The sequence below is a fragment of the Manacus candei genome, unplaced genomic scaffold, assembly GCF_025592945.1.
Source record: "Manacus candei isolate 608988 ecotype Guabito, Panama unplaced genomic scaffold, ASM2559294v1 h1tg000174l, whole genome shotgun sequence".
NCBI classification, from domain to species: domain Eukaryota; kingdom Metazoa; phylum Chordata; class Aves; order Passeriformes; family Pipridae; genus Manacus; species Manacus candei.
Window position 1 is genome coordinate 153,669 of NW_026138222.1, and position 20,322 is coordinate 173,990.

At 58.7% G+C, this 20,322-nt stretch overlaps 3 protein-coding genes across 10 annotated transcripts in view; 2 read left to right on the forward strand and 1 right to left on the reverse strand.

The window, feature by feature from the left end:
* DENND6B (DENN domain containing 6B) overlaps positions 1 to 177 on the reverse strand; it is a 16,919-nt gene extending 16,742 nt beyond the window's left edge. For all 6 annotated transcript variants that reach the window (XR_007900997.1, XR_007900995.1, XM_051773709.1 and 3 more), the window contains exon 1: positions 18 to 177. Coding sequence is in view for 4 of the 6 variants with exons in the window: in XM_051773709.1 (XP_051629669.1) it covers positions 18 to 170 (153 nt within the window). In the remaining 2 variants the exon portion in view is untranslated. The remainder of the gene's footprint in view (positions 1 to 17) is intronic.
* The window catches only part of LOC127463816 (uncharacterized PE-PGRS family protein PE_PGRS54-like), a 25,780-nt gene extending 6,285 nt beyond the window's left edge, over positions 1 to 19,495 (forward strand). The window contains exons 2-3 of one of the 2 annotated variants that reach the window (XM_051773737.1): positions 14,850 to 14,925; positions 16,464 to 19,495. In XM_051773737.1, coding sequence (XP_051629697.1) covers positions 18,165 to 19,091 — 927 coding nt within the window. In that variant the 5' untranslated portion in view covers positions 14,850 to 14,925; positions 16,464 to 18,164 and the 3' untranslated portion in view covers positions 19,092 to 19,495. The remainder of the gene's footprint in view (positions 1 to 14,849; positions 14,926 to 16,463) is intronic. The other variant, XM_051773736.1, reaches the window with a different exon arrangement.
* Positions 5,981 to 20,322, forward strand: part of PPP6R2 (protein phosphatase 6 regulatory subunit 2) — a 68,624-nt gene continuing 54,282 nt past the window's right edge. For both annotated transcript variants that reach the window (XR_007900943.1, XM_051773645.1), the window contains exon 1: positions 5,981 to 6,087. The gene's annotated coding sequence lies outside the window, so the exon portion shown is untranslated. The remainder of the gene's footprint in view (positions 6,088 to 20,322) is intronic.

Below are 20,322 nucleotides of genomic sequence, written 5' to 3' on the forward strand. Positions count from 1 at the left end.
CCCCGGTGCCCGCGCACCTCCATGGCCTGCCCTAGCTCCAGGTCGAAGGTGACCACACACACGCAGTCGATCCAGGCTGCGAAGCGGCCCCAGGGCAGCGGGGACGGGCCGGGCCCGGGGGCGGCGGCGGCGCGGCGGGCCCGGGGCCCTGCCCGGCTCAGCGCGTCCATGGCGGCGCCGGCCCGCGCGCCGCCCGCCGCGCTCCGCCGCGCCCCCTGCCGGCCCGGAGGTCCCGCGCCCGCCCCGCCCTGTCTCGCTCCGCCGCGCCCCCTGCCGGCCCGGAGGTCCCGAGAGCACCTCCCGCACTATCGAGACGGGTCGCGGCGCGCAGAGCGGCGCGGGGCGGGTGTCATGGCGGCCGGGGGCGGCGGTTTGAGGGGAGCGGCAGCTCCGCGGGGCTCTGGGGCGGCCGCGGGGGTCTGAGGGGGGTCTGCGGGCTGTTGAACCCACCGCGGCGTCACCGCTTATCCCCTGGTCCCCCGGCTGTGCGTGGCTTCCGCCGCCGTGTCCCCGGTGCGGGCCTCCCCGACCCCCCGTTCGCAGCCCCCAGGCCCGGTGCCCACCCGGCCGGGAGCGGGGCCGATTTTGGGAGCTCTCTAAACGCAGACACATTTAAAAAGCAGACGCTGTTTATTCTGCGCGGGGGAGCTTTCACAAAGCAAGCACAGTAAGGGCTAAAAAGTTCCATCTTTTAGAACAGCCAAATTTACATGACCCCGCCTGTCTCATGTATATTCCCCGCCTGCCTAATGCATATTCATTTCTGGACGGAATTTTACGCGATGCTTGAAACTCGCTTTTCTTTTCTTTATTGAGCAGCTTCTGCCGTAGAAGTTACCTGACGACAGAGTCACGTTTTCGAAAGGTGAGAAAGTGGCATCAATTCCTTTTGCAGGAGTTACCTGGCGGCATCATCACGTTTAGGAAAGCTGAGGAGATCCAGGTAACTCATCCTGGGGACAGGTGGTTCGTCCTGGGGACACCCGGAGCGCTGCCCCCGGGGCGCGTTGGCAGAGCCGGGCACAGGTGGGTGTTTGCCAAAGCAAAGGGCAAAGGCTGGAGCGGGATCGTCCCACGTGGTGGGTTTTGTGGGATTTCAGGCACGTGAAGCCTGTGGCACGAGTTGCTTCCCGAGGGGACTCGCTCAGTGCTCCGAGTGGGAGGACAGTGGCACCTGGGAAATGGGAAATATCGGGGATAAATGAGTTTTGTGGCAGATTTGAGGCGCTGGTGAAACCCAGGGGCTTTGGGGGTTTTATTTATTGCCAGTCTGCTGCTCAGCCAGTGTCAGCCCTGGAGCAGGGAAGGAGTGGGATCACTGGAAAGACAAAGTGTAAGAAGAACAGTTCCACCCTGGGAGTGTCCAAGGCCAGGTTGGATGGGGCTTGGGGCAACCTGGGACAGTGGAAGGTGTCCCTGCCCATTTTTCTTACGTGCAGGACAATTGTCAGAGAAAATAAGTGAAAAAAGCGTTGCCAGACCTAGAGCTGATTCTTGCCAGGGAAGGGACAGAATGAAAAGGTCAGAAAAATAACCTGGATAAAAAAATATTGGACAATTTATTGCCCCATAATCCTTTGTCCCATAATAAAAATCACTTTTTGTCTTATTCCAAGGGTCTCACTTAGGTTTCACTGCAGCCACACATACATGACCAATTTGACAAGCAGAAGAAATTTACTGTGAATAAAAAGGGTGATGAAAGTGCTGAGAACAACGTGAGAAGTATAAAAATGGGGGCTGAAGGCTTTAATTTAATATGGAAACACAGCTTTGCTCTGAGCAGGGAACTGTCATAGGCAGAGAGTCAGATCCAAGGTCCCCATTTCTCCCTTCACAGAGAATTTCCTGGAGTTGTGTGGCAGGACAGGCAAGTGTTGGAATCACAGAATCATGGAATGGTTTGGGTGGGAAGGGACCTTAAAGATCATCTCCTGATGTTCCACCCCTGCCATGGGCAGGGACACCTTCCACCAGCCCAGGTTGCTCCAAGCCCTGTCCAACCTGGCCTTGGACACTTCCAGGGATCCAGGGGCAGCCACAGATGCTCTGGGCAACCTGTGCCAGGGCCTGCCCACCCTCCCAGCCAGCAATTCCTTCCCAATCTCCCATCTCTCCCTGCCCTCTGGCACTGGGAAGCCATTCCCTGTGTCCTGTCCCTCCAGGCCTTGTCCCCAGTCCCTCTCCAGCTCTCCTGGAGCCCCTTTAGGCCCTGCCAGGGGCTCTCAGCTCTCCCTGGAGCCTTCTCTTCTCCAGGGAAAACCCCCCCAGCTCTCCCAGCCTGGCTCCAAGGGAAGGTTCACATGAGCTGAGGCCCTGCCCCGAGGGATTTTTGGTTTCGTGTTGTCTGAACACCAGAGACCTTATCATTCATTTTCTCGGCTCCTCTTGGCACAGCCCGGGGCAGGTTTGAGCCCGGGTGGGTGTCGGGCTCTGACCAGGGCAGAGGGTGCAGGGGAGGTGTCACATCCCACTGCACGGTGGGGTTTGCTCCGAGAAAAGAGTCCCATCCCCTCCGGAGGAGCCACTGAGCTCCCGGTCCCTCAGGCAGCTGATCCCAGACCCCAGCGTGAGCCCTGGCAGCGCCTCGGTGCTGCTGGACCATATTTGGGCACTGCTGGCTGTGCAGATCCAGCCCTGCAGCCCCGCTCCCGGTCCCGCTCCCGGCTCGGGGCTCCGGGGCAGCGCTGGGGCCGCTCCACATCTCCCCGGCAACGCCGGCAAACACAACATTGCTCAACCCCGGCCGCAGCCCCCGCGCCTCCGCTATAATTATCTCCTGCATCGCGGCTCTCAGGAGCCACCAGATCCTGCAGGATCCTCTGCGTCCCGCTCCCCTCCGCCTGCCCTGCTCCCGCGCTGCCGGCCGGGATAGTGTTCCCCCGGCGGGAGGGGAACATTCCCTGCAGCCCCGAGGAACGTGCGAGGAGCCGCTCGCCAAGAAATGCCGCTCCGTGCTGTTTATACTCGGGGCGTTCAGAGCTTTGTTATTTGAACAAGGCCTTGTCGCTCGCCCCCAAAGGCAGCCAAATATAAATCTTGGGGTCTGGAAAGCCTAACGCACAAAGAGAGTGTGTTTAGGAAAGAGTCTGTGGCTGCAGGAGAAGGAAGGCAGGCTCTTCCCCTCCTCCCCTCAGGGTTTCTCAGATTAATGTCAAACTGTAGCTGGGAGATCCTGTTCAATGTCTGTTGTAGGCACCAGATCACGCTTCAGTTCTGAGCCGAGAATAGATCCCAGAGCTCTTCATCATCCACAGCCTGTTTCTGGTGCTGCAGCCTCCTACCAAGCGTGTGCCTGATCCCATTCCCGCTGGGAATCCTGCTCGGGCTCACATTCCCTCCTCCACTTCCAGAACTGGGGAGCTCAGGGTCTGCAGCCAAAATGCTCCTTGTGCTGAGGGTCTGCAGATACAGGTAGAGCCATGGAATCATGGAATGCTTTGGGTTGGAAGGGGCCTTAAGCCCATCCAGTACCACCCCTGCCATGAGCAGGGACACCTCCCACTGTCCCAGGTTGCTCCAAGCCCCGTCCTGTGCTCAGCTCCTGCGTGTGGATGCTGGAGAAGAGTCCAGCTGTTGGTTCCCAGTGGGATCCAGGGGCCCTGGGACACAGCCAGGGCTCAGCCCCACGGGCTGGGGTGGCTGTTCCTGCCCCTGTCCTATCCCTGTCCCTGCCCCTCTCCTGCCCCTGTCCCTGCCCCTGTCCTGCCCCTGTGCTGTCCCTGTGCTGGCCAGGAGAGGTGAGCTGAGCTGGCAGCTCCTGCCCCTGCTGCTGCCAAGCACAGAGTTCAGCTGTATTTTAGTGTGTTCCAGAGGGCTGGAGCAGAAAACAAGGAAGCTGTTCCAAGACTGGAACTCTAGAAATCAGCTGGAGGAGACAGGGTGTACAGTCCCATCCCTCCTGCGCTGCCTGGGGACGGGAAAACACTCTGGGTGGGCTGGAAGATTTGGGAGCTGCTTAGATGGGTGTCATCCTGTCCCCAGAAGCCACAATAAGCCACAGAAAATGCTTTATAAGCTCATTTCCCCCCAACAGACAAAACAGAGAAGTGAAACTCCTGAGGCTGGGCTATTTTTGCCCTTATTAATGGCCCCCAAAGTGCTAATTACCACACTGGGGGCAGGATAAATTCTTGGAGTCTTTCCCTTCCAGCCCTCACAGTGAAAAACCAGCCATGAACGAGGAATTTTACCCATTTAGTCACGGGGGACATTTTTGGTGGCGTTTCTGCGGCAAAAACGCTGCCCCTGGGGGGGGGGGGTGTGCAACAAGATGAGCTTTAAGGTCCCTTCCAACCCGCACCATTCCATGATTCCATGATTCCATGAGCCCTGTAAACATGGCAGTACAGAAGTGTGGGGTTTTTGCGTGGCAAAGCCCCCGATTTCCCTGTAAATTTTAACCCCGGCAGGAATATCTGCAGGGTCAAGGCCTCGAAGGGCAGATGAGTGGTAAGTCTCGTGGTAGGAATTCCCTGTGGAATTAGGGGTTGGATGGGTTCCTGCCGGGTTCCTGGAGGATGCTGGCACTTGGAAAGCAGTTTGTCCCCGAGTGAAGGCAGATCCGGGCACGGTGACAGCGACTCCAGGGAGCCCGGGCTGCCAGCAGGACTCAGAGATGTCCTTCCCCCGGCCCTGGTGGCCCTTTTCTCTCCTCCTCCTCTTTCCCCCCCCTGCTCCATGCTCGTCCCGCCTCTCTGAGCACAGGGGACGCTGTCGCCCCCATTTAACGCCGCAGACCCCGGACAGGGCCGCTCTCCGGGGCCATCCCCACAGGAGGGAAGGTGGGAACGGGGGATCTTCCCCCTCCCGCCCGAGGGCAGTGGCCTCGGGAAGGCTCCCGCTGTCCCCATGTCCCCCCGATCCACCCCCGAGGGCCCGGGGGCTGCCGCGGGCTGTGACCCGTCCCCTCGCCCCCAACTCCGCCCGCAGGGCTGGGGCCGCCCCACCATCCCCGTTCCCCCGTCCCCATGACCCCGTCCCCTGTCACCGTCCCCGCCTCCGTGTCCCCATCGCCCCGCCCCGTCCCACTGTCTGTCCCTGTCCCCAGCCCCATCCCGGCCCACCATCTTCATCCCTGTCCTCGTCCCCGTGCTTCAGTCCTCGTCCCGCGGTTCTCGTCCCCATGTCCCCATCTCTGCCACCATCGCCGTCCCCGTGTCCCTGACTCTGTTGTCCCTGTCCCCATCCCCATCCCTGTCCCTCTGTCAGTGTCCCCTTCCCTTTTCCCTACTCCATCCCCGTGTCCCCGTCCCTGTTCCCTCGTCCCTGTTCCCGTGTCCCCATTCCCGTATCCCCATCCTGGTGTCCCCATGCCCATGTCCCTATCTATGTCCCCATCTATGTCCCCATCCCCACATCCCCATCCATGTCCCCATCCATGTCCCCATCCATGTCCCCATCCCGGTGTCCCCATCCATGTCCCCATCCCCGCATCCCCATCCCGGTGTCCCCATCCATGTCCCCATCCCCGTATATCCCCATCCATGTCCCCATCCATGTCCCCATCCATGTCCCCATCCATGTCCCCATCCCGGTGTCCCCATCCCCGTACCCCCATCCATGTCCCCATCCATGTCCCCATCCCCGCATCCCCATCCCGGTGTCCCCATCCATGTCCCCATCTATGTCCCCATCCCCGCATCCCCATCCATGTCCCCATCCAGATGTCCCCATCCATGTCCCCATCCCGGTGTCCCCATCCCCGTACCCCCATCCATGTCCCCATCCATGTCCCCATCCATGTCCCCATCCCGGTGTCCCCATCCCCGTACCCCCATCCTTGTCCCCATACATGTCCCCATCCATGTCCCCATCCCGGTGTCCCCGTTCCCGCCCCTCGCGGTGCCTCCCCCCGCCGTAGCCCCGCCCCCCCGGCCATAGCCCCGCCCCCTCCCCAACCCCCGGCCCGCCCCTCCCGCTGGCCCCGCCCCCTCCCCCCGCCCTGAGGGAGCCGCGGCGCCGCCGCCATTTTGGAGCCGCCGCCGCCGCCGCTCCGCCGCCGCTGCCCCGCAGCCCCGGCCGGCCCAGCCCCGGGCCCGGCCCCCGCCCGGCCCGGCAGCGCCCGCGGCCCGCCCGGCACCGCAGGTGAGACCCGCCTGGCACCGCCGCCCTCCCGCGCGGGGCCGGGGTCGGGCCGGGCCCGGCGCCGCGGGCCGGGCCCCGCCGCCCCCCCGCCTCCGCTCCGGCCTCCGGGAGCCTCCCCCGCGCTCCGGGTGTTCGGCACCGTTTGGGGGGTTAACAACCTCCGCCGCCGAGCCCCGGGCCGGGCCCCCGCCGCCCCGGTTCGTGCGGATCTGGGTTAAATCCGCCCGGTCTGCGCCTGACAGTTTCCTTTTCCCGTGTTTTGGTGCGAGCGGGGCGGGCCGGGGGGGACCGCGGGGGCCGGGGGCGCCGGGATCGCCCCTGGATCGCCCCTGGATCGCCCCTGGATCGCGCCCGGCCCGCGGGCAAGGGCTGGGGCTGTTGGGAACGGTGGTGACAAGGTCAGGGCGGGGGGCAGGTCACTCCTCTCGGGGGTCAGATCCCCCTCCCGAGGGTCTGCTCACCTCCCGGGGGTCACATCCCTCCGGGGGTCAGAGGCTGGGGGTCAGCGGTCAGGGCCCCTCTGCCGAGGGCCAGGGCACCCTCCTGGGGCTCCTCCTCCCGAGGGTCGTGTCCCCCTCCCGAGGGTCTCGTCCCGTTCTTGGGGGTCAGATCCCCCTCTCAGGGGTCAGGTCGCCCTCCCGAGCAGCTGGTCCCGTTCTGGGGGTTCTGGCCCCCCCTCCCTTTGGGGTCAGGACCCTCCCTTTGGGGTCAGGACCCTCCCTTTGGGGTCAAGTTCCCCTCCTGAGGTTCATCCTCCCGGGGGTCTGATTCCTCCTCTGGGAGTCAGGTCCTCCTCCTGGGGTCTGGTCCCCTTCTCAAAGGTCAGTTCCCCCCCGGGGCTCAGGTCACCCTCCCGGGGGTCGGGTTCCTCCTCTGGGGGTCAGCGGTTGGTGATCCCCCTTTCCTCGGGCTCAGGTCACCCCCCGGGGGTCAGAGGTGGGGTGTCACCCTCCCAGGGGTGTCACCCTGCGGGGGACCCGCCAACCTCGGGGTGCAGAATTTGGCCATAAATGTCCCTGGGGCGGTTTTATTAACGACCATAAACCGGGGTGGGAGCCGAGGCCACCGAAGGAATCACCACAGGACCTGATCTGACAGAGAAACAGCTCCTGGGAGGGCCCTGCTGGATCCGAGGGCCTTGTTTTGCACCAGCTAAAAAAAAAAAAACCAAACTAGGAAGTGAAAAAGAGAAACTGAGAGAACTCGGAGGGACCTGAGGGGTTTTTCCTCCCTCCATCCCCCACTTGAAAATCGATATTTTAAAAACTTGAGGCTTGTTTTTGTCATTTCATTTTCTCTCTCAGAAAGGACCAAGTTGTGATTCCGGCCCTGCCCAGCCCCACAGGTTTGAGCCAAGCTCTTGGGAGCAGATTTGGGTTATAAAGCTCTGTTTCTAAGACTGATGAGAGAAGAAACATTGATGTTTTCTCTTATTACTCTGACACTTAAAAGTGAATGTGCTGCCAAAATACTTCAGTGGTAAAAAAAAACCCCTGGTGGATGGTAGTATAGGGATTTCCATGGCAACCCATGGTGATCTCATGGGAAGCAAAGTTAAATTTTGGGCTGTGCAGTGGGAGCACACCATGGTCTGGGCTGGTCTGAGTGACATTTGCTCGGGAGAGGGTGATAGGGGTTGGACAGGAACAAAGGCTGGTTTTCTGTGTGTACACGGATATTTCTGGTGGGTTTTGTGCTTTGGGTTAACGTTGCAGTTCCTGCAGGGGTGTGGGACAGGGTCCTGGCTGGAAGTGGTGCTGCTGGGTGGTGCTGCAGCAGTGCTGGGCAGAGCCGGGTGGGAATGAGTTCCTGCAGAGCCTCGGGGTGGGGGAGAACGTTTGCTGTGGGATGCAGGAGCTCTGGAGCATCCTCCTGCTCCACCTGGTGTTCCATGAGCTCTGCCTTGTGCTGTGGGAGGGATTTCTGACTTCAGGACTTGGAGACTGTCAAAAATAATAACGAAGAGGCAGCTCTCTCTGAGGGCTGATGTTTGGGGCTTTTTACCAGTGAAAAAGCAGTCTGTGGGCTTAAGGGATTTTTGGGAAGCTCCAGGCCTCTGCTGGGAGTGGCACAGCCTGGATTGCAGAGCTTCCCTGGGGAAAGGGGGGGCTGGTGGGGCCTGGCTCTGCTCCAGCTGGGATCCCCAGTCCTGAGTAGTTTACTGGTTGGACTGGGAGCCAGCTGGAGGGAATTACATCCCTGCTGTCCCCACACAGTGGGATCCTGAGTGCAGGAGGAATCTGTTTGTTGAGCTTCTGCTCCTCTTTGGTAGGGAGATATCCAAGGCGTTTTCCCGTGGTGTTTTCCATGCTCTGTGCTTCGTTGGAGTTCTCCCTGGAGCTTTGTGGTGGCAAAGGAAACCCAAAACTGTTCTTCCCTGAGCCCAGCAGTGGTACAGAGGAATTCCAGCATCACAGAATCCTGGGATGTCCTGAGCTGGAAGGGACCAACAGGGATCATTGATCCAACTCCTGGCCCTGTACAGACACCTCATCAATCCCACCCTGTCCCTCAGAGTGTTGTCCAAACCCTCCTGGAGCTCTGGCAGCCTTGGGGCTGTGCCCACTGCCCTGGGGAGCCTGGTCAGTGCCAACCACCCTCTGGGGGAAGAACCTTTCCCTGAGATCCAACCTGACCCTGCCCTGGCACAGCTCCAGCCCTTCCCTGGGCCCTGTCCTGGTCACCAGGGTTTGGGGAGGGCTCAGGGCTGGGAACAGGGGGCTGAGCTTCCTGCTCTGCCTTGCTGGAGGTGACACCTGTCAGGTGTGTGCCAGGGGAAAAGCCGTGGATGACGTGTTTGGGATCGTGTTTGGGATCGTGTTTGGGATCGTGACTCCACGGGTGTCACCCAGCAGGATGGACTCTTAACAGGGGCTGGGAGTCAGAGTGCAGTGCCTGAAGGGCAGTAGCTGCAGCACTGGAATAAGCTCAGCCATAAAAATGGGCAAACTGGAATGCCAAGAAAGAGGAGAGTCTCTTGCTGGAGTGAATGTTTTTGGAACAGGAGTAGAACAACAAGAAGAACTGGGAAATTTGGGTGTAAATGGCGCGGGAAAGGCGGGTGAGGTTGGTGAGTCGAGAGCAAAGCAGAAGTGGGGTGGTGCAGTCATGGAGTCATGGAATATCCTGAGCTGGAAGGGACCCACAGGGATCAAAGTCCAACTCCTGGCCCTGCACAGGACCCCCAGAATCCCCCCAGCATTGTCCAAACGCTCCTGGAGCTCTGGGGCCGTGACCACTGCCCGGGGGAGCCCGGTCCAGGCTGACAGGACTTCAGAGAACTTTGCAAGGAGGAAGATTTGTGGGAGGTCTTGTTTTGCTGGATGCAGAAGGACCGACAGACTAATTGGGGAGTTAATAGAGTGTGTTAATGAGTGACGGCAGCGCCGGGCTGAGCCGCTGGACACGGAGTGGCCCCTGAGCAGCAGCCGCTCGCTCCTGGTCTGGTCACAGGGAGCACAGTCCTGCTCCTAATTACATTTGTGGGCTGGAGTGTGTGTTACCTCCTGTGCACGGAAAATCCGCAGATGTCGGGGGTTTATGGAAGGCTCAGGGAAGGAATGTGGCCTCTGTGTGACCAGGAGTAGCAACAAAGGGTCTTAAGTGTCTCCTTTGATTCAATATTATTGGAAGCAGGAGTGTGTTGTCTTTTCTGGCCGCTGCTGTGTTTCTCTACTTGTGCTTTTCCCTTTCCCTCTCTGGGTCTCTGTTCCTGCCACCATCCTCCCCCTCCTCCAGGATGGTCTTCCCTGCTCCTCGTTTTTGATCTGCCAGCACTGCAGTAACCAATATTGACATTATTATCGGCTGTTCTTACCTGTGTGCTACCTCTGGTTTGGAGGGAAACCTGGGCAAATAAATATCAGTTAGCTCAGGAAATGACGCTTTCACAGCCAAGCTGAAAAACCTCAGACGAGAGGGGCTCGGATTTGGGTGGAATCTGAATGCCACACACGTTGGTGTTGGATCGGGACCGGAAGGGGGAAGTTTGACGTTCCATCCCTGGGTTTACTGGGGCCATGCAGCCCCAGATGAAGCTGTGAACAGTTGAGATAATAAATGTCTGCACGGCAGGACCTGAAGCCTGAGGAAGACTGTCATTTTTGGCAGGGGCCCCTTCAAACCAAAGCCTGGGCCTTGCACAGGGGTGTCAGCAGAGTGCGGCTGAGGGTGATGTCAGAGGGCAGTTCGGATGTCGGGCTGAGCTGGCAGCTGTGCGGCCGGGATGCTCCTCCTCTCCCTCTCCCTTTCCCTGTGTCCACCTGTTCCCCGGGAGCGGGGGTGGCCGTGCCCGGTGTCCCAGCCCCACAAACAGCCCGCTCCTTCCCCAGTCAGCGCCGGGTGCTTGAGGACACGGGGCTTATCTGGGCAGGAGGGGAAGCCGGAAGGCGTGAGAAAACAACCTCCTGTGAAATGGCAAAGGTCAGGGAGTCACTGGAGGCAGGGAGAGCTCACAGCTCTTCCTGACCACAGCAGACCCAGGAGCTTCACTGTCTCAGCTTTCCACAGAATATAGAGTGTCCTGAGCTGGAAGGAGCCACATGGATCAAAGTCCGGCTCCTGGCCCTGCCCAGGACACTCCAACAATCCCACCCTGGCCCTGAGAGCATTGTCCAAGGGCTCCCTGAGCTCTGGCAGCCTTGGGGCTGTGCCCACTGCCCTGGGGAGCCTGGGCAGTGCCAACCACCCTCTGGGGGAAGGACCTTTCCCTGAGATCCAACCTGAGCCTACCCTGGCACAGCTCCAGCCCTTCCCTGGGGTGCTGTCCCAGTCACCAGAGCAGAGATGGGAGCAGAGATGGGAGCTGCCCTTGTCTGTGTTAAACTCCACACGGTGGTTCCCAGCCCTTGGATTTGTGCAGGTCTCCTTGCAGGGCCTCTCTGCCTTTGGGGGAGTCAGCAGCTCCTCCCAGTTCTGTATCATCTGTCCCTTGGAGCTGTGTCCAGGTCCTTCCTGGAGCTGTTGAAGAGCCCTGGGCCAAAGATGGAGCCCTGTGGAACTCTGGTTTGGTGGGTTTGCAAAGAAGGCTTCCCAAAGACAAGGATTGCTCAGTGCAGGGGTCGTGTGGAGCTGGCAGTGGCCCTGCTGCTCTTCCAGCGTGCCTGTGCTGGGGGCTGGGGGTTAGATTTGATCTCAGTGCTGCAGTTTGCTGCTGTTCAGAGCTCTGTGGCCTGGAGTGACACTGATAACTCTGGAGCACTTTGATTGTGATTCTGCTGGGCAGCTTTCGGAGCGATGGCAGCAGAGCAGAGCCTGGCACTGGGGGAGACAGAACTGCTGAGGCTGCAGGAGAGGAGATGGCCTGTCTTGCTGCAGCTCCAGGAAGGAAGAAGCAAACAGCATACCAGCTACCTCAGTTTCGGTTTTGCCTTTGGTCTTCTGCGGTGACTGAATGCTGTGAGCTCAGAGGAGGCAGGATGGGGCTGCCTTGGCACTTTGGGTTCTCTTCCCTGTGGCAATTCCTTCCTTTCTGTCCGTCCTCCTGGCCTTGCAAAGCCTGCAGATGGTTCCAGCTCCTCGCCTGTCTGTGCAGCGGGGTGGGATGAGAAACGCTGTGTTTCTTGAGCTGTTTATTTGTGTTTTCCTCCCTCAGCAGATCCCCGGGAGGCCATTTAATTGAATTCTTTTATGTTAAGATGGATTTCTTTCCTTTTCGGAGGATAATTGAGGCTCTGAGCTGACAGGTTGAAAGCTGTACCCCGTGTCCCTGAGCCAGAGGACGAAGGGCACAGTTGCACAGACTCGGGCCCGGGGCCAGGCTGGCCTGTGCTGGCTCCGGGATCCCTGTGGGATGAGACCTCGGAGAGCCCATGGCCCCGTGCCAGCCCTGCCCTGTGTGCCCAGAGCTCCTGGGCTCGGGTGGAGCTGCCAGCCAGCGCTGCCCCAAGGGAGGGTGCAGGGACAGGTGACCCGGGAAGGAGCAGTGACAGAGCCAGGGCTCTGCCGGGGATTTAAACAGGGCGTGGTTGGATCTCGGCGCTTGTGGTGCAACGTGTTCCTGGTGTGTCTGTGCCGGCCCCGGGCCTGCGGGGAGCAGGTCTGGCAGGGGACACCTCCCCTCTCCTGGGAGCTTCTCAGGGTTCCTTTTAGAGCTCTGGGGCTCCCACCATTGGAAGGACGTGGAGCTGCTGGAGAGAGTCCAGAGGAGGCCCCAGAGCTGCTGCCAGGGCTGGAGCCCCTCTGCTCTGGAGCCAGGCTGGGAGAGCTGGGGGGGTTCCCCTGGAGAAGAGAAGGATCCAGGGAGAGCTGAGAGCCCCTGGCAGGGCCTAAAGGGGCTCCAGGAGAGCTGGAGAGGGACTGGGGACAAGGCCTGAAGGGACAGGACACAGGGAATGGCTTCCCAGTGCCAGAGGGCAGGGCTAGATGGGATATTGGGAAGGAATTGCTGTCTAGGAGGGTGGGCAGGCCCTGGCCCAGGTTACCCAGAGCATCTGTGGCTGCCCCTGGATCCCTGGAAGTGTCCAAGGGCAGGGTCTAGTGGAAGGTGTCCCTGCCCTGATGGATGGGCTTTGAGGTCCCTTCCCACCCATCCCATTCCATGATTTTCTGTTTCCCTGAGCACGAGCCCAGTGCTGGGATGTTCCCGGGCAGTGGGATGTGCCGGGGGCTGCAGTGGGGCTGCAGTGGTGACATCAGCTGGGACTCCATGGCAGAGTCATGCAAGCTGAGCCTTGGCAATGGAACATCCCGGTCATCCCGAGAGCCCTCAGCCCCTGCCCCAGCTGCTCACTCTGCACGTTGTTCAACACGTTAGAAAACACTAAATGATGAGTTTTCAGCTTAGTTCTGTTGTGTGTTTCCTTTTCATTTTTTTAATTGGAAGATTGTTTTTCTTGGTGCTCAGTTGTTTTTCACTCCTAGTCCTTGGTTCCCCTGCCTGTGGTTGGAATGAGATTGTCTTTAAAGTCTCTTCCCACCTAAACCATTCCGTGATTTCCCTTTTTAAGGTTGCCCTGTCCGTGGTGTATACTACATTTCTTTAAGGATTTTTTATTTTCTTCCATGACTTTCTAAGTCCTTTCCCCCCTGACACTGTTTCAGACTCTGCCTTCACGTTCAAGGGGCTGGAACCTCTCCCCAGAGTTCACCCCTCTGTGATGTAAATCCCCACTTCTGAGGTAGCATTTAGGAATCCGTTTTTAGTCGGTGGAGAGAACCAGCTGCTTATTCCCTTTCCGTGCAGAAGTCTAAAATAAAGCCGAGTTTTGCTGGAGGAGCGCTCGTTTCTCCCCTCCTGCAAAGGGAGTCTGGGTGACTAATTGGGATTAGTCATCCACAGTATAAATATCTCCCCATTAGGAGAGAAGGCTCTGGGAGCAGGAGCCACTCTCAGGGCAGGGCTGTGGCAGGGACCTGCTCACCTGGGCCAGGGGCACGAGGCAGCAGCTCGGGCTCTCCAGCCTCTGGGACACTGACTGTGCTTTGCCATGTGCCCTGGGCTCTGCTGGGGGATGTCCCGTGGCTGCTGGATAAGTTTGGAGCTGGAAGCAGGGCTGTGAAGGATTTGGGATCGTGCAGGCACCTCTGTAAGACCAAAGCATTAAAGCAGACTGGAGTTGTTGTCCTGCACGTGACCAGCACAGTTGGTTTCCCAGAACTGTGTGAGGGGTTACTGGGCACAGCTCTGGTGCTCCCAACTTCAGAAGGACATGGAGCTGTTGGAGCAGGTCCAGAGGAGGCCACCAAGCTGATAAGGGGACAGGAGCATCTTCCCTCTGGAACCAGGCTGGGAGAGCTGGGGGGGGTCCCCTGGAGAAGAGAAGGGTCCAGGGAGAGCTGAGAGCCCCTGGCAGGGCCTAAAGGGGCTCCAGGAGAGCTGGAGAGGGACTGGGGACAAGGCCTGGAGGGACAGGACACAGGGAATGGCTTCCCAGTGCCAGAGGGCAGGGTCAGATGGGATATTGGGAAGGAATTGCTGGCTGGGAGGGTGGGCAGGCCCTGACCCAGGTTTCCCAGAGAAGCTGTGGTTGCCCCTGGATCCCTGGAAGTGTCCAAGACCAGGCTGGAGCAACCTGTGCTGGTGGAAGGTGTCCCTACCCATGGCAGGGGTGGCACTGGATGGGCTTTAAGCTCCCTTCCCAGCCAAACCATTCCGTGATTCCATGATCCTGGGAAGCGGTGTGAGCCAGAGGAGGAGCTGTGTGCTGGGCCCATGCAGGCTGGTGATGGCTGCTCTGCCACCTCGGGGGGCAGCACACGGGGTTTGTCCTGGAGGGGCCCCGAGGCTGAGCAGGTTTCTCACTGGTGCAGGCAGTTGTTTCCTTGGCCTTGGTGGCCGGCCCAGGCTGCTGTGTGGGACTGAGGGCTGTGAATGCTCGGGGTGAGGCAGCAGAGGAGTTCTCACGGTTCTGCCGGGGCCTGAGGATGCCCAGTGGTGCTGGGGTGTTTTGGGATGTGGTGCCAGGAGGGACTGTGTGTTCCATGGCGTGGATGTTACACCGAACCCGCGGCTTCCTCTTGCAAAACAGGCAGCTCGTTTCACTGCTTCTGTTTTCCTGTGGCTTCTGTCACCCCGGGCCTGAGCTAACTCATAAATTAACTGTTACAGGGCATCAGTGGTGATGGGGGTGGTGCTTTCCAGTGGGTCCGTGGCCTCCCCTCTCCTGGTTCTCCGTTTTCATTTCCTCTGCTGAGGAATGTTGTGTCTTGCAGAAAAAAAAAATCACCACTTCAACTTCATTTTTTGTTGGTGGATTTTGGATGTCAGGAGGAATTTGTTGCTGGAAAGGGTGGTGAGGCCTTGGCAGGGGCTGCCCAGGGAGGTTTGGAGTGCCCATCCCTGGAGGTGTCCCAGGAAGGCCTGGCCGTGGCACTCAGTGCTCTGGGCTGGGGGACAAGGTGGGGATGGGGCCCAGGGTGGATCCATGGGCTGGGAGGGCTTTTCCAGCCTCAGGGATCCTGGGATTCTTCGAGCTTCTACGTGCTGTTTGCTCAAATACCTGGAAGCAAATGTTGGACTGAAGTGGTGCAGTTCCCAAGAACAAAACTGTTTAGTTATTTTTAGTTTCAGGAGGGAACAGCAGGTAAAGATGGTTTGTGTATCCTGGAGGTTGGATCAGTGCTGGAGCCCTAACGAGGAGCAGGGAAGTGAAAGGGACTCACTGGTGGTCACGGGAGACTTTTGCCATGTGGGGAAGGTCTCGTTGCGTAATCCTGGTTTGTTTAGAGCTGCTGGACTGTGCCCTGGTCAGGAATATGTTATTTTGGGAAAAGCAGGTGGAATCACCAACAACCAACCAGCAGAGCCAGTGTTTGGAGCAACAGGAGGATCTCAAGGCCCTGGATAAAAGGAACAGTGTTGTGCTGACTGAGGGGTTCAGGTTTTAATACTTGAGAGGCAGTTGTTGCTGGAGGGGATCCCCACAGTTCCTGTGTGTTGGCTGCTTTGAACTCCTGGTGGGCAGTCAGAGAACCCTGGAATGGTTTGGGTGGGAAGGGACCCCAAAGCCCATCCAGTGCCACCCCTGCCACGGGCAGGGACACCTTCCACTGGCCCAGGTTGCTCCAAACCCCACCCAAATCATTCCATAATTCCAATGTCAAGACAACTCTGGATGATCTTTTGTGCAAGGTTGATGTTAATTTATTTTCCCAAAGTTAATACAATCCCTGGAATTCCCTGTTAATCTTGGGAAGATAAATGTCCTCCTTCTGGGTGATTTGAAATCCTCACCGTACGGATTCCATGGTCTTTGGGAGGGGTTTTGGGTAAGATTAAGGGAATTCAGTCACAGTGGGATTGAGTTCTTGGAACCAGTGCTCCAGGCTGTGGTTGGATGGACATTTCAGCTGGATCTGCTGCTGGAATGTTGTCCCCTTCCTGCTCTTCCTTCGGCACTTCCCTGCCCTCCCTCCTTGTTGGCACGAACATTTGGGACACGATGTTGGGAACCAGTCTGGGGGGATGATCCAGCTGATTGATTTTTTTCCCTGCTAATACTGCCTGGAAAAGGAAAACCATTTTTTTTCCAGCAGTGCAGGTTCAAATACACAGCAGAATGTGGCCTGAAATCAGGAGCACGTCGCGCTGGTTTTTTTCAAGAGCAACCTGAGCTTTGATGTTTCTTTGTCCAGGTAAAACCCACGGAACTCCTGAGGGTGGGTCTGAGGTTTCCCAAGGGTTGTTTTGCTTTCAGGGTGTTTTATGGATGGAGCTTGTCCATAAATACAGTTTAAGTGGTGCCATGCAGGGAAAGCAGGCTGGTGGTCCCTTGTCATGGAGAAGGTGTTTCACCCAGTGCCAAGGAATTGGGTCAGGGAGGAGGAATCTCTTCATGGAAGGGGTTGTCAGGCACTGGAGGTTTGGAGTGCCCATCCCTGGAGGTGTCCCAGGAAGGCCTGGCCGTGGCACTCAGTGCTCTGGGCTGGGGGCCAAGGTGGGGATGGGGCACAGGGTGGATCCATGGGCTGGGAGGGCTTTTCCAACCTCAGGGATCCTGGGATCCTAGGATGCTTCTGGAGTGCCCTAATATCTGTTTTAACTGTGGGACTCCTGCAGCGTTGTGTGGCCTGTGTCTGCAGCGTCCTGGAAGGTTCCTGCCCTCTGTTTAATCTCAGATTTAAGGCCCTGGTTCACCGGGGCCTTGTTTGTGTGTTGGCTGGGTGGGAGAACAGGGCAGCTTTGGAATATTCTGGTTAAAGCTGCAGTGTACGACAGGTCGGGCTGTTCTAGTGCAGGCTGAGACACAAAAGCACTTGGGAAGCTTTGAACTTGAACAAAGGGCCATGAAAGGACCACAAACAGTTGTTTTTCTTGCTCCTTTGGGGCCGTGGTGCTGATAAAAAAGGTGCATCTGGAACGTGCAGCTCTTGATCTTCACTGGAGCGCAGCAGGAAATCTCAGTTTGCAAATGCTGCTGCTTCGCTGCCCATTATTCTGAGCAGAAAGATGCTGCTTTTGGAATTTGGCCTTATTCTGTGTGGGCAGCAAAAATTCAAATGTCCAAGGTCAGTAGCTCGGCGTGGAGAGCGACTTGTCAGACTGGGGTTTGGGAGAAACGCTGGTGAATCCCAGTGAACCCAACCCCGGGCTTGGGGATCCCGCCTGGTTGGGAATAATCATTTCTGAAGGGTTCAGCTGCGGTGATCCAGGAAAGAAACGAAACTTGTTGCTTAAACAACACGTAGTAAACAGCCCTGAGTGGCATCAAAGTGCTGCTGGTCCTGGCAGGGAAGGGGAGGAGGAGCCTCGGGTCCTGCAAGGGCTGTAAATCAGCGCTCAGAGCACCCCAGGACTTTGTTTTGCCTGTTTAATATTCAAATGCAGTTGCAAATGCTGCCCTCGGAGGTTAATGTTTAATGTGAGGCACAGAACCCCCCCGGGGTTCCCTGGAGCTGCTGCTGGGCTTCCCTTCCGTGGGGAGCTCCGGAGGAGCAGCTGGAAGAGCTCACCTTGTCACATTATTGGGGAAATACACGGCAGAAACGGGGGGTCGCTCTGCCCTCGCTGCTGGTGTGAGCCTGGCAGGCTGTGGAGCTGGATTTTTGGGATGAGTTCAGCTCCATGTGCTCCTGACTGACTGGGTAAAAAAGGCCTTTTTCTGCCATTCCGTTCCCAGGATATTTGGGATCTTTTCCTGCAGCTTTTTCCTGCATCTTCTGAAGCGCTGTGGTTTCTCCAGTGTCTGGGTGTGTTGCAGTTAATTAAAAAAGTCACATTTAAATCAAGAAGCTTTGCAAATTCTGTCCTTAGCATGGGGTAGGGCAGCAATTAGGAGGCTGTTTAACGAGATACTGGGTGAGGATAAGGTTGATCATCAAAACAAAGCACTTCTTGATACCATCTCTTTATTAGGGAGCCTCAGAAGCCGAGAAGAATCAGAAGTAGCTCTTCATTTCGGGTGCACATTCCTACAACTCACAGGCCTTCACAATGGGTTTGCCCAGGGCAGCTTTTCAGGGAAAGAAAAGCCAAAGGAGCCCCTTTCCTGCACCACAGGTCCTGCTCTGTGCAGGGAGTGCAGGATGGCACCACACTGGGGGGGACGTGGGTCTGCTGGAGGGCAGAAGCTCTGCAGAGGGAGCTGGACAGGCTGGATCCATGGGATCCATGGGATCCATGGGCGGAGGCCAGTGGGATGCAGGTCAACCAGGCCAAGTGCCGGGTCCTGCCCTTGGGTCACCCCAACCCCAGGAAGGCTCCAGGCTGGGGCAGAGGGGCTGGAAAGCTGGAAAAGGCCCTGGGGGTGCTGGTGGCAGCGGCTGGACATGAGCCCAGCTGTGCCCAGGGGGCAGGAGGGCAATGGCCCCGGGGCTGTGGCAGCCCCAGCGTGGGCACAGGCCCAGGGCAGGGATTGTCCCTGTGCTGGGAACTGGGGAGGCCCCCCTGGAATCCTGGGGGCAGTTCTGGGCCCTCAGCCAGGAGAGACCTGGAGGGGCTGGAGCGTGTGCAGGGAAGGGAAGGGAGCTGGGAAGGGTCTGGAGCAGCAGGAGGGGCTGAGGGAGCTGGGGGGGCTCATCCTGGAGCAAAGGAGGCTCAGGGGGGACCTTCTGGCTCTGCAAGTCCCTGCCAGGAGGGGGGAGCCGGGGGGGTCGGGCTCTGCTGCCAGGGAACAAGGGACAGGCCAAGGGGAAACGGCCTCAGGCTGGGCCAGGGGAGGGTCAGGTTGGGGCTGAGGAGGAATTTGTTGCTGGAAAGGGTGGGGAGGCCTTGGCAGGGGCTGCCCAGGGAGGTTTGGAGTGCCCATCCCTGGAGGTGTCCCAGGAAGGCCTGGCCGTGGCACTCAGTGCTCTGGGCTGGGGGCCAAGGTGGGGATGGGGCACGGGGTGGATCCATGGGCTGGGAGGGCTTTTCCAGCCTCAGGGATCCTGGGGTCTGTAGTGCACACAGCTCTGTGCCTGTGTTACCACTGGGGGTGAACAGATCCCTCTGTTCCATGTTCTCCATCCCCACACACTCACTGTGGCCATGGAGCGACACCAGTGCCCTGTGTGGGGCACTCAGGGGCTGTTCATCCTCTCTGGGGGGTGGATTTGGGGCAGGGGTGTGCTCTGAGTGTTTCTGATCCTGAGGGGAAGCGAGTCACGAGGCCGGGCTGGGGGAGAGGAGCTGCCGAGCTGGGAACAGGACAGGAGGAGCAGGAGCTGGCCGGGGTGCCCATGGGCTGGATGGCAGTGCTGTGCCCCTGTGGGAGGTGTGTCTGTGCCCCAACACCCAGTGCTGCACCTTCCCTTGGTCCGGAGGTGGCTCTGGCAGGGGGGACCTGTCCTTCCCTCCAGAGCTGGGAAGGCAGCAGTGGGTGCCTGTGCTGGAGTGCAGGGCTGCCCTCACCCCTGGAATGGCCTGTGCTGGAGTGCAGGGCTGCCCTCACCATGGAATGGTCTGTGCTGGAGTGCAGGGCTGCCCTCACCCCTGGAATGTCTTCACCCCTGGAATGGTCTGTGCTGGAGTGCAGGGCTGCCCTCACCCCTGGAATGGCCTGTGCTGGAGTGCAGGGCTGCCCTCACCATGGAATGTCTTCACCCCTGGAATGGTCTGTGCTGGAGTGCAGGGCTGCCCTCACCCCTGGAATGGCCTGTGCTGGAGTGCAGGGCTGCCCTCACCATGGAATGTCCTCACCCCTGGAATATCCTGTGCTGGAGTGCAGGGCTACCCTCACCATGGAATGTCCTGAGTGGGAAGGGACCCACAGGATCATCCATCCAACCTCTGGCCCTGCACAGACACCCCAACAGTCCCACCCTGCCCTGAGCTGTCCAAACGCTCCCTGAGCTCTGGTGCTGTGACCTCTTCCCTGGGCAGTGCCTGACCCCCCTCTGGGGGAAGGAGCTTTCCCTGAGATCCAGCCTGACCCTGCCCTGGCACAGCTCCAGCCCTTCCCTGGGTGCTGACCCTGCTCCCCAGAGCAGGGATCGGAGCTGCCCCTCGAGGGAGCTCTTTCCACTGCAGAAGCCCTTGGGAAGCCATTCTGCCCTTCACCAGGGCTTTGGTGACCTCCTGCTCTGCGAGTGGCTGGCAGGCAAAAAGTGCTGGGTTTTGGTTTGTCCTGCCCAGAGCTGCATCCTTCACCTGCACAAAACAAACCTGTGACCCTTTCACCGTTCACCTCTGAAGGTTCCGGGGCTTTGAGGCAGTGGAAGGAAGATAAAGTAATATAATAATGATGTACTAAGTCCTTTATTTTTACTGAGACTGAAACCTGGTATCAAATGCAAAGTTTAAGGTTTGGGGTATTTAAATTATCCCGGAACTAATTTAATAACTAACTCCAAAGCTCACTGTGTACAACAGAGGCA